Source organism: Diceros bicornis, chromosome 12, assembly GCF_020826845.1.
Source record: "Diceros bicornis minor isolate mBicDic1 chromosome 12, mDicBic1.mat.cur, whole genome shotgun sequence".
NCBI classification, from domain to species: Eukaryota; Metazoa; Chordata; class Mammalia; order Perissodactyla; family Rhinocerotidae; genus Diceros; species Diceros bicornis.
The window spans coordinates 15,751,690-15,763,953 of NC_080751.1; the positions used below are offsets into that span (position 1 = coordinate 15,751,690).

The following is a 12,264-nucleotide window of genomic DNA, read 5'->3' on the forward strand; positions in this document are numbered from 1 at the left end:
TTTTGTGGCTCAAATCGTTCCAGTTCTGGCTGTTGGGAGTTCTTTCAGGCTGGCTCCTGTGTTCTTTTGACATTACCCCACCCCCGTTTTTTTTTCCTGAGGATGTCCCTACTTTCTGGCATTACAAAATGTTCCAGGCTCATCTTGTATTTTCCCTGCCCTAGTCCTAGAATCAGCCATTTCTCCAATGAGCCTGGTTTTTTTTACTGGAAAATGATATTTAGAAACCATGATCTGGGTGCTGGATGCGCTCATTGCTATTGGTGCATTTACGTGTTTTTTAAAATTTGCTTTTAAAGTTTCTAGGTTCCTCTTCTAGCTCTTTTTTTCTTTTCTTTTTTTTTTCCTGAGGAAGATTTGCCCTGAGCTAACATCTGTTGCCAATTTTCCCCTTCTTGCTTGAGGAAGCTTCACCCTGAGCTAACACCTGTGCCAATCTTTCTCTATGTTGTTATTTGGGTCACTGCCACAGCATGGCCACCGACGAGTGGTGTAGGTCCGCACCTGGGAACCGAATCCAGGTCCTCAAAGCGGAGCACCCCAAACTTAACCACTAGACCACAGGGCCGGCCCCAAACTCTTTTTATTTGCAATTTATTTTTTTAAAAAGCTGGATTGTGTGTTCTGTAGTTTCCCACAGTGTGGATTTTGCTGGTTACATTCCTGAGTTGTTGTTTAACATTTTTCTCTGTCTCTTATAGTTCCTGTAAATTTATAGTTGGATCTAGAAACTTGATCAGATTCTGGTTAGATTTTTTGGGCAAGACTACTTCATAGGTGGTAGTGTGTTCTTCCGCCAGGAGGCATGTAATTTCTGGTTATCTCTTTTTTTGTCAATCAGCAGCCATTGACAATCACTGCCTAGATCCATTCACCCATTGGGGCTGCAAAATGGTGATATTCCAATTCAATCATCCCTCCTTCATTCATTTGCTGGAACGCTTCTAAAAGGAGACTCTTCTCATAGACTATTTTGTCACCTAGTGTTACAGTTCATATAGAAAGAGCAGGATTCTTTCCCTTCATTTAGCAGTTTTCAAAATAAAGTGTTGGTTCCTTAGCATCTTCTAATGATGACACATTTAATTTTTGAAAATCATTATGGGCAGTGGGAGCAGCTCTCCTGCCACAGCCCCTCATCCCCTGGCGATGTACACCTGCGCCAAGTTTGTCTCCACGCACCCCCCCCCCACACACACACACCTCTCAGCTGTTGAGCTGATCACTGTCTGCAGTGGGGCTGAAACGACCAGAGATACTGCGAGATGAGAGCCTCAGCAGCCTGGCAGCCCCATGTCCCCTGACCTCACTTATTCCTTGCCGCAGCTTCCAAACCAGCACCGTTTCAAGGGACATTGACACAGTAGCCAAGTTCATTGGGGCTGGGGCTGCCACAGTAGGGGTGGCTGGGGCTGGGGCTGGAATTGGGACTGTGTTTGGGAGCCTCATCATGGGTTATGCCAGGAACCCTTCTGTGAAGCAACAGTTCTTCTCCTAAGCCATTCTGGGCTTTGCCCTCCTGGAGGCCATGGGGCTTTTTTGCCTGATGGTGGCCTTTCTCATCCTCTTCCCCATGTGAAGGAGCGGTCTCCATCTTCCATAGTTCTTTCTCCCATGTCTTGTCTGCTCTGTGTGTGTGTTCCTTTTCCTATACCTCCCCAGGCAGCCTGGGGAAAGTGGTTGGCATTGGGGTTTGACAAAGGGAAGATAAATGAATACTGTATTAATAAGAAAAAAATCATTATGAAATCATGGATTTAAATATATTTAATGTATTTCAATCTGCTGATTTATTATCCTTATTGATGCTCTGTTTGTTGTGCCTTTGGCCAGTGAAAGTCTCTCAAGTTGGTTCCTGAGTCCTTTCTGACACAATCCCAGTAGCCTTTGGTGGCTTTCTTCCAATATGGCATCAGGGAAGCAGGAAAGAGAAAGATGCCCTCGTCAGCCTCTAGGTTTGGTGGGAGCACCTCTGCCTAGTCTCACCCTTGAAGAGGACAACACCGCATCTTCTAGGTTTCTGGGTAGGGCCTTGAGGGATTCAAGAGAGGGAATACAGGAGAGGGAGCAGGTGGGGGTGAGGAAGATGTTGAGTTCAACTTTTAACTTTGTCATGGGCTGAATTGTGTCTTTCCTAAATTTATATGTTGAAGTCCCAATGTCCAGTACTTGGATTGTGACTGTGTTTGGAAATAAGGCCTTTAAAGAGGTAATTAAGGTAAAATATGGTCATGTAGATGGGCCCTAATCTAATAGGACTGGTATCCTTTATAAGATGAGAAGATTGGGACACAGATAACACATAGACTGAGGGACTACCATGTGAGGATGCACAAGAAGATGGCTACCTGCAAACCAAGGCGAGAGACCTCAGAAGAAACCAAATTTGCCAACACCTTGATCTTGGGCTTCTAGCCTCCAGAACTGTAAAAAATCAGTTTCTGTTGTATAAGCCACCCAGTCTGTGGTATTTTGTTATGGGAGCCCTAGTAAACTAATACAAACTTGTTGAGTTTGGGGTACCTATGGATGTTTCATGGCGTTTATAAGTGTGGATCTGGGGTTCAGGAGAGGGTACGGGCCTGGAGGTAGACATATGGGAGTTGGGGACATACACACAGTGGATAACACCACATGTGTAAAAGTGAATCAGCAGGGAGAGTCTGAGGAGTGAAGAGAGAGGAGGGCTGAGAAATAAACCAACATTAAGAAATGAAGGAAGGAAGAGAAGCCCCTGAAGGAGACCCAGAAGTAGTAGGTTGAGGGAGAGGCAGGAGCAAAAGCATGGAAGAGTGGAGTCCCAGAGGCAAAAGGTGGGGTTGAGGGCGTTTGGAGAAGGGAGTGCTTAACTACTGAATGCCAAAGAGAGGTCAAGTAAAATAAGGACTGAAGGAGGGTCCTGGTATTTTGCAATTCTGAATGGGGTGGGAGGATGGAGAGCCAGGCTGCAGTGGTTTGGGGTGTGAATGGGGAAGTGAGGGGATAAAGACTAGGAGGGTAAATCATTTTCAGGAAACCTGATGGAGAAGGAAGACGTGGTATAGGCTGATAGCAAGAGGCAGGTTGTTATTTTCTCTGTTTTTATTGGGAGTAAATTGAACATATTTAGATGATGAGAGGAAGGAGCCAGTGGATAAGAAATACAGAGGTGAAGGAGGAGATGGAACCTTAGACAGCCCCAAGGCAAAGAGAGGGAAATCAAGAACACAAAACACCTCTTCCTCTGAGATGGGAAAAATGCAGGTGGTGATAGGTTTATAGGTTTGGGGTAGGAATCTGGGAATAAATATTCATGCACGACTTTTTACGTGGACACATGTCTTCATTTTTCTTGAGTATATATCTAGGAGAGGAATTGCTGGGTCATATGGTAACTCCCATGTTTAACAGTTTGAGAAACTGCCAAACTGTTTTCCAAAGCAGCTGCATCATTTTACTTTCCTACCAGCAAAGTATGAGGGTTCCAATGTCTCCACATCCTGGCAACATTTGTCAGTAGCTGTCTGTTTTATCATATCCATTCTTTTGGGTGTGAAGTGGTATCTCATTGTTTTGATTTACATTTCCCTAATGGCTAATGTTTTTGGTGTCTTTTCTTGTGCATGTTGGCCACTTGTATATCTTCTTTAGGGAAATATCTATTCAAATCATTTGTCCGTTTTTATATTGGGCTATTTGTCTTTTTATCATTGAATTGTAAGTGTTCTTTATATATACTGAATACTAGTTCCTTATCAGATACATGATTTGCAAATATTTTCTCGAATCCTACAGGTTTCTTTCACTTTCTTGTTGGTGTTCTTTGGAATACAAAAGTTTTTAATTTTGATGAAGTCTAGTTTATCTATTTTTTCTTTGGTTACTTATGCTTTTGGTGTTGCATCTAAGAAGGCTTTGCCTAACCCAAAGGTCATGAAGATTTACTCCTGTATTTTCTTCTAAGATTTTTATAGTTTAGTGTTTACATTTAGGTCCATGATCTATTTTTATTTTAAAGATGGAAGATTTATTATTTTTTTAATTTTTATTTTTTTTGTGAGGAAGATCAGCCGTGAGCTAACATCCATGCCTATCCTCCTCTTCTTTTGCTGAGGAAGAGTGGCCCTGAAATAACATCTGTGCCCATCTTCCTCCACTTTATGTGGGATGCTGCCACAGCATGGCCTGACAAGCAGTGTGTTGGTGCACACCTGGGATCTGAACCCGGGCTGCCAGCAGCGGAGCTCGAGCACTTAACCACTACGCCATGGGGCCGGCCTCCCATGATCTATTTTGAGTTAATTTTTGTGTATGGTGTAAGGAAGTGGTCTAACTTAATTCTTTTGCATAAGAATATCAAGCTGTCCCAGCATCATTTGTTGGAAAGACTATTGAATGGTTTTAGTATCTTTATTGAAAAACCAATTTGCCATAAATATAAGGGTTTATTTCTGAACTCTCAATTCTATTCCATTGATCTATATGTTTATCCTTATGCCAGTACCACACTGTCTTGATTTGCAGTAAGATTTGAAATTGGGAAGTATAAGTCCCCCAACTTTGTTCTACTTTTTCAAGATTTATGTGGCTATTCTGGGTCCCTTGTATTTCCACGTGATTTTCAGGATCAGCTCATCAGTTTCTGAAAAAACAGCAGCTGTTATTTTGATAGGGAATGTGTTGCATCTGTAGAACAATTTGGGGCACATTGCCATCTTAACAATATTAGGTCTTTCCGCTCATGAACATAGGATGTATTTCCATTTATTTGGGTCTTTGTTAATTTCTTTCAATGATGTTTTGTAGTTTTCAGTGCACACATCTTACACTTCTTTTTGTTAAATTCATTTCTAAGTATTTTATTCTTTTTGATAATCTTATGAATGGAATTATTTTATTTTATTTTCAATTGTGCATTGCTAGTATGTAGAAATACAATTGATTTTAGTATATTGGTCATGTATCTGATAACCTTGCTGAACCCATTTATTAGTTCTTATAGTTTCTTAGTGGATTCCTTAGAATTTTCTATTTACAAATAGAGATAGTTTTACTCTTCCTTTCCAATCTGAATGACTTTTATTTCTTTGTCTTGCCTAATTGCCCTAGCTAGAACCTCCAGCACAACATTGATAGAATAGAAGTGGAGAGAGGACATCTTTGTCTTATTCCTAATTTTAGGGAGTATATTGTGATTTTTAATGGCTATTATCTGTAAAGATGTCAATTTTTCTCACAAGAATTTCTCTCACAATTCCAAAAAGAATTAGAGCTCACGTGAATGAATACACAGGTGACAGTAGCTATAAAATCCTTGAAAAAAAGAAATGAGAGATTTGCTCTTCTGTTGTAATAAAGCATTTAAAAGGCAACGATAACTAAAACAGAATGGCACTGGCAGAATGATATAAACCTCAGTAGAACAGAATACAAAGTTCAGACTCTGTCTATAGTATATATAAAAACATATGAAAAAACTAATGGCAGAGGGATAAGGTTTTACAGTAGGTATTGGGAAACTTGGGTGGCTGTTGGAGAGAGAGGGTTAGATTTTCACCTTAAATCATTTACCAAAATAGTTTGTAGAAGAATTTAAAGAGAATGAAAGAACAAAGAAAAGCTAAACAACTTATTAACTAGAAAGAATATGAGTGAGGGCCGGCCCCGTGACTTAGCGGTTAAGTGCACGCGCTCCGCTACTGGCAGCACGGGTTTGGATCCCGGGCGTGCACGGACACACCGCTTCTCCAGCCATGCTGAGGCCGTGTTCCACATATAGCAACTAGGAAGATGTGCACCTATGACATACAACCATCTACTGGGGCTTTGGGGGAAAAAAAATAAAATAAAGTTTAAAAAAAAAAAGGAATATGAGTGAATATTATTGGACCTGTCAGTGTGGAAGAACTTAAGCTTGAAAAAATAGAAGAAATGAAAAGATTTGACTACATAACTTCTTATGTCAAAAACATATTTGCAATAAATATAAGATAAAGTGTTATTGCTCTTAACATATAAAGGGTTCATATAAATTAATAAGAAATTAAGGTTTCAAAGAAAAACGAGCATAGAAAATAGATAATTTAAAAAGTAGACAACTCATTAAAAGAGGAAATACAAATGACTAATAACTGAAAAAAATGTTCAATCTTCCCGGCAATCAAAGAAATGCAAATGAAACAACAGGGAGGTACAAACTTTTGATTTCAGCAAAGATCTCTAAGATGATAATACTCATTACTGCTTAGGATGTGTTGACACAGTTCTCATACTAACCCTATGAGGTGAGTTCCTATTATTAGGCCCATTTTATAGATGTGGAAACTGAGACCCATTGGGGTTCAGTAATGTGCTCAAGCTTATACTGCTAGTAAGTGATGACACCAGGATTTGAACCTGGGCTGTATGTGTGTGTGTGGGGGGGGCCTGGGGTGGGGCAGAAGGAGGGTGAAGGACAGGGGGAAACGTAGCTTGAAGAGCCAGGCAAATATATTTGAAGTGCCTATGTGGAAGGGTGAATGGGTTTTTACGGTATTGCAGAGGGAAGCAACGAGTGGAAATTACACAAAGGACCACTCTTTTAAAGCAAGAGCTGTCCGTTAAGGACTAGAGAGGCCCAGGAGGGCGTGAGCACACCCAGCCCTGGGCAGGCAGAGGAAGCGGCAGTGTTCTCCCTCTAACGCTCATGGCAGGCTGCAGCAGGTTGAGGTGTTGGTGGTCTCATCTTCTAGAGGAGGAAACGCACTCCTAGGTAGCCAAGACCTCAGTGCCTTTGGAGTTTCTGCTCTTTTCTCACCCGCACACAGCTAGCAGACCCCGCCTTTTCCTCCTAGGGCCAAGTGACCCGCAGGGGAGCCCTGCCCGGGTTCGCTGCCCTCCTACAGCCAGCCACAATCCCGGGCCAGCAGGAAGCCTGAGCTTGCCAAACTGCGTGGGCCAGGGCAGGAGGAAGGAGAGCGGGAGTAGCCCATCTGAGTTCTCTTTTGCCCTTTCCGGGAGCCTTGCTACTGCCTGGGGGAGGGGGAGGCAGGCCGTCCAGTCCTGTTGGAGAGCTAGGAAACAGATCACACAGAACCGTTAAAGGAGAGGGACAACTGAATGTCAGTGTAGTTTGGTAAAGCTGTCTTCATTTGCAAAGCCCTTGGGGAATCCATTCTTAAAGTGGGGGCTTCATCCTGACTCTGTAACCTCAGGGAAGTCTGTTAACTCTTTCATACCTCAATTTCTTCACCTGTAAAATGGGTATGATAACACTTCCTACTTTATTGACTTCAAAAGGATGTAGTGCTTCAACGACCAACAAGCTAGTGTGAGGGCAGATTGACACAGACAGTAGAGTTACTCAGACTCCAGTTCAAGTCCAGTCTCTGCAATTTTCCACGTGGAGACTTGAGAAAAACGACCCAAGCTCTCTGCTTCAGTTTCCTCATCAGTGAATCTGAGGGCAGCACTAGCACCTGCTTTAAATGGTTGTCTTCAGAGGTAAATGAGATCATACATATGAGAATATGGTAGAACCAGGACTCCAAAGCCCACAGGTTTAACCCTTACACTACAGTGCCTCACAACCATAATGCATATAAAACAACGACATACAGTGTAGAGAAAAGACTGGAAAGAAATACAACAAACTGTTAACAGCGTTTATTTCTGGATGGTGAATTAGGATCTATTTTTATTTTCTTCTTTATATTTTTCTGAATTTTCTAAATTACTTTTATAACCAGAAAAAAAGCTGTATATGATGTTCAGATGCCTTGAGATCATTTGTGAAGGTCTCTACAGCATTAAAATCTTTGACAATATTTTCTCATGTAATCTCAGCAATTGTTTGAAGGAGGAATCATTATCCCCATTTTCTAGACGAGGAAATGAGGCTGAGAGAGGTTAGAGAGCTGGCTTAATCTTCAGGTCTCATTGCTGCTAAGTGGCAGAGAGCCAAGATCCATAGGACGATCTGGCTGTCTCCAAAGCTAAGTGCTGTCTACCAGGATGCTGGATCATGGGGCTCAGTGCCAAAGACTCCCCACCCCAGTCTTCTGATCGTAGAGTTAAGGTGGGAGCCTATCAGGATTGGGCCTGTGGTGGGCGTGCTCCCATGAGTCTCCTGTACTGGTTTTCTACATTCACAACCCTGTTGGAGGACCTGGCCTGGAGAGTGGGGATTTTGGCATCCTCCTCTCACAGCATGGCAAGTCACTGGGTACTGGGGAGAGCCTCCCCAAGAACAAATAAAAGTTTCCATTATAAAGATATCCAACAGAGGAACTAAAAATAATAGGATAACTACACAAGACTGAGGGAAGGAAGTGGGTGTAAGCAAGCTAAATCATTGTCTATCAGAGCAGGAAAACAATAGATAATGGCCAATACTGATAAATCCAGATATAGCTGTGTAAGCATTTTATATGGAGATAGGGAGGTAACCACCAGGCCTGAAAACACAACTGGCTATGTAAGTAGTTATTCCTGGATCGAGGAATGGAGAGGCAGTTTTTTGCTTTTCATCAGTGTTTCTGTCCTATTTGATTTTTTATTTTTTTAGCTGTGTTACATTTTATTTAAAAATTATTTTAAAAGCACAAGCTCTGAAAGTAAAAAAAAAAAAAGTGCAGGCTTTGGGGTCATCTGTGCAGATTCGTCTCCCACCTCTGCCAGTTACAGACCTTGGGCAAGTTAACTTCTCTAAGCTGCAATTTTATCTTTCGGAAAACAGGGATAAAACCCATACCCACCCCACAGGGTTACTCTGAGGATAAAATGAGGTAATACACATAACAGCACACGAACCAGCACTGGCCGAAATTCAGCATCTATTATCATTACCATTGTTGTCATTATTAATAATAAGCCAAGCGTGCCAGTAATACCCAAAGATTTGCACATAGTAGGCATTTACTAATGGGTGAAAGTAATTGTTTAAAACCCCCACCAGAGCCTATAATTTTCCCCAACTTGTGACGCATGAGCTCCAGCGCTCCGAGTGAACACTTAAATATTGATGTGGTTACTCATTTATTCATTACTCTGCTCTCCGCAGTGTCCGCTGAGGACGAGCCCAGCTCTCTGGCCCCCCGCGCCGTGGTCCCCCTCATCCGCGGTCCCCTCCCGCGCCGCGGTCCCCCGCATCCGCGGCGCCCTCCCGTGCGCAGAGGTTGGAAGCGGCAGCAGCAGCGGCTCACCCGCTTCCACGTCGCTGATGCGGGGCCGTCACGTGGCGGAGCGGGGATCGCTTCTGGTTTCACGCAGGCATCTTCCCGGGCAGGGGCGGGCTGGAGGAGGGAGAGTGCGACTCGAGCTGAGGGGTGCAGCGGGGGTCCACATCACACCTACATGCCCGCGCCACGGGGATGGTCACCCCGGGAGGGGCGGGCCCGGGCAGTTTTAGGGCGAGGGCTTTCTGGAACAGGGACATCTTGAAGGAAGGTTTGGGACTGGCCGGGAGACGCAGAGCGGGCATTCCATACCCGGCCGAGGGCGTCGCGCTGCCCCCAGGCCAGGCGGGACTTCACGGGTGCCCCCAGCCCGGGGCGGGGCCGACGCGGGAGCCCAGCCTACCCCTCTGCAGAGGCCGCGCGCCCCGCCCCCCGGTCTCCGCCGCGCCGGGCCGCCCCCTCCAGCCCCAGGAGGGTCTGCCGCGGCCAGGCCGGGGGCGCGGCGGCCAGAGGCGCCGCAGCACCGCCGCCCCGCCGCGCGGGTAGGGGGCGCGGGGCGGGGCGCGGGGCGGGGCGCTGACGTCGCGGCGCGACCGGCGGCCGGGGAGGCGGGGAGGCGGCGGCCGGCTCCGCCAGCCCAGCCAAGCCCGCAGCTGCGGCGCCGGGTTGCGGGCGGTGGCGGCGCTCCGAGCCGGCTTCTGACCGCCCTCCGCCGCGGCCCGGTTTCTCACTTGGTCCCCGTGTCTGCGCCCGGTTCGGCCAGCCCTCTCCCGCCGCCGCTTCCCCGCCATGGCCCTAGTGCGGGGCGCCGAGCCGGCGGCGGGGCCCTCCCGCTGGCTCCCCACTCACGTCCAGGTGACCGTGCTGCGGGCCCGCGGGCTGCGGGGCAAGAGCTCGGGCGCCGGCAGCACCAGCGACGCCTACACCGTGATCCAGGTGGGCCGCGAGAAGTACAGCACGTCGGTGGTGGAGAAGACGCCGGGCTGCCCCGAGTGGCGTGAGGAGTGCTCCTTCGAGCTGCCGCCCGGCGCGCTGGACGGCCTGCTGCGGGCGCAGGAGGCCGACGCGGGCCCGGCGCCCTGGGCCGCGGGCTCCGCCGGCGCCTGCGAGCTGGTGCTCACCACCATGCACCGCTCGCTCATCGGCGTCGACAAGTTCCTGGGCCAGGCCACCGTGGCGCTGGACGAGGTCTTCGGCGCAGGCCGCGCCCAGCACACACAGTGAGTGAGGGGCGCGGAGGCGCGGAAACGGTTAAAGGCCTCCCGGGGCGGGGCTGGTCGGGGAGCGGGACCGGGATCCTCGATCCTCGGCCGGAGCGGTGCGCCCTTTGCCTCGCGCTCAAGGGCGTAAACCGACAGGTCGGTTCTTTGCATATCGGGAGTCCCCTTTGGATCCCCAGATGTGCGCTGTGCTTGGCCGCTGGTGGGTCCTTGGGAGGCCCGGGGGAGGTGTGAATGGTGGCCCAGCGTTAGGAGTAGATTGTCACGTAAAGTTAGGAGTGGGATCCAGAGGCTCTTGGACTGTGGGAACCTCAAGAAGGAAAATCTTGGGTCCATTGTTAGTGCCTGCGGGCCTTTCTCCCTTTCCTCGAAGGGGAGGGGAACTGCGGGCGCCAGCCCCAAGCCGGGCCCGCAGGGAAGTGGAGAGGCGCTGCCTCGCCCTATGGAGGAAGGAAGGTGCAGTGTTGGCCTCGAGGGCGAGACTGAACGGAGGCGCCCCACCAAACCTAGAGACTGCAGAGCGCGGCTGCTTCTTGCCTGGTACTCAGATGCCCGCTGCTGCCTAGAGACGCCCCCCACCTCCTTGCCCCTCTGTGTCCCTGGTCTAAGAACAGGAAAACCTCCCAAATAAAGGAAAGAAACACTTTAGTCAGACCTCAAGCGTCCTGTCTCTCCTGCCTGAGGTGAAGGCAGTGGCATGGTTAATGCACAGCAGGAGATAATCTCCCAGTCACTTCCACCTAGAAGGGCCAGTGGGTTTTTTTAATCATTTATTTTGGCAGCGTTTAGCTTTCCCTGTGTTAGGATCAAGGCTTCAGACTTGGAGCCCCATTTCCTGTTTTGAGCTTGGGCAGGATCTGGAAGCCAGTCCCCAGGGCTGACAACCTGCTGTAGATCACTCAAGTAGTTCACTGGGGGTGATGCCTCTGCTGGATGGGGAGGTTAAGGGGATGGAGGCAGAGGTGTGCCCTACGTGGGGACAGATGCTGGACAGGTTTGCCTAAGTGGAATGGCATCCAACTGAGTAAATCTAGGAAGGCTTGCTGGAGGAGGAGGGTGAGCCTGGTACAGACCCAAATGAAAGCAGGATTTGGATAGAAAAGGATCTGACCTTGAACGTTTTTTCAAAATGTAGGTAGTTAAGGGCCTTCATGGCTTTTGAGGCTTGGGGCAGGAAGCAGGTTAGCACAGGGCAGGTTCCGGGCAGGGCTGTGACCTGGCTGCATCTCCCCCCCCCCACCCCCCACCCCCCGCCTTCTCCTCTCATTCCCTCATGACTTGCTGTTTGGTAGCTGGGTGTGGGATCATGTGGTATAGCTTGGCCCTTGTTTTGTTTTTTTCCTCCCCTTTTCTGTCCTCTCCCTCCTTCCTGGCTCAGGGAGCCCAAGGGGATGGGTGTGGGGCGGAAGGCTCTCCCCTGGATCACTTAGCCCTTTCTTTTTCCACAGAGGCTTCTGTTCCCAAATTCATTCCGCCTCTTTTCCAGTCCGTCAACCTCCACCACTCAGCTAATCTGACCAGACTGGTAGATGACACGTCTTGGGGGCAGACAAAAAAGTCTCCAGGCTTGTAGGGAGGGGCTTCTGTGAGGTGGGGAGGGCTTCTGTGAGGTTGATGACGTGGGGAGGGCCCTTTGATTTTTTTCCGTTCCTGCCACTGCTTCCGTCTTGGCTTCTGGATCTTCCTTAGCTGAGCTGTCTGTGCCTGTAGGCCCAGGTGAGCCTGTTTGCAGCCAAGGACAGTCCCTCTTGGAGAATTTGTCTTGCCACCCCTTGATCTGCATGAGAGCCATACTTTACTTTATAGAAGTCATCTTTTCCGCCAGATCTCTCCACACCCACCTGGCTGCCTTTCCTCTGATGCATTGACCTGGGTTATTTATAGAGCCTGGAGGGGACAGGAAGGGAGAG

General features: G+C 47.9%; 1 protein-coding gene and 1 pseudogene across 3 annotated transcripts in view; both read left to right on the forward strand.

Moving 5' to 3' along the window:
- Nucleotides 1–1,111: 1,111 nt before the first annotated feature.
- On the forward strand, nt 1,112–1,579 carry LOC131411659 (ATP synthase F(0) complex subunit C2, mitochondrial-like; annotated as a pseudogene).
- Nucleotides 1,580–9,794: 8,215 nt separating this feature from the next.
- RAB11FIP5 (RAB11 family interacting protein 5) overlaps nt 9,795–12,264 on the forward strand; it is a 38,850-nt gene continuing 36,380 nt past the window's right edge. For all 3 annotated transcript variants that reach the window (XM_058550948.1, XM_058550949.1, XM_058550950.1), the window contains exon 1: nt 9,795–10,354. In XM_058550948.1, coding sequence (XP_058406931.1) covers nt 9,924–10,354 — 431 coding nt within the window. In that variant the 5' untranslated portion in view covers nt 9,795–9,923. The remainder of the gene's footprint in view (nt 10,355–12,264) is intronic.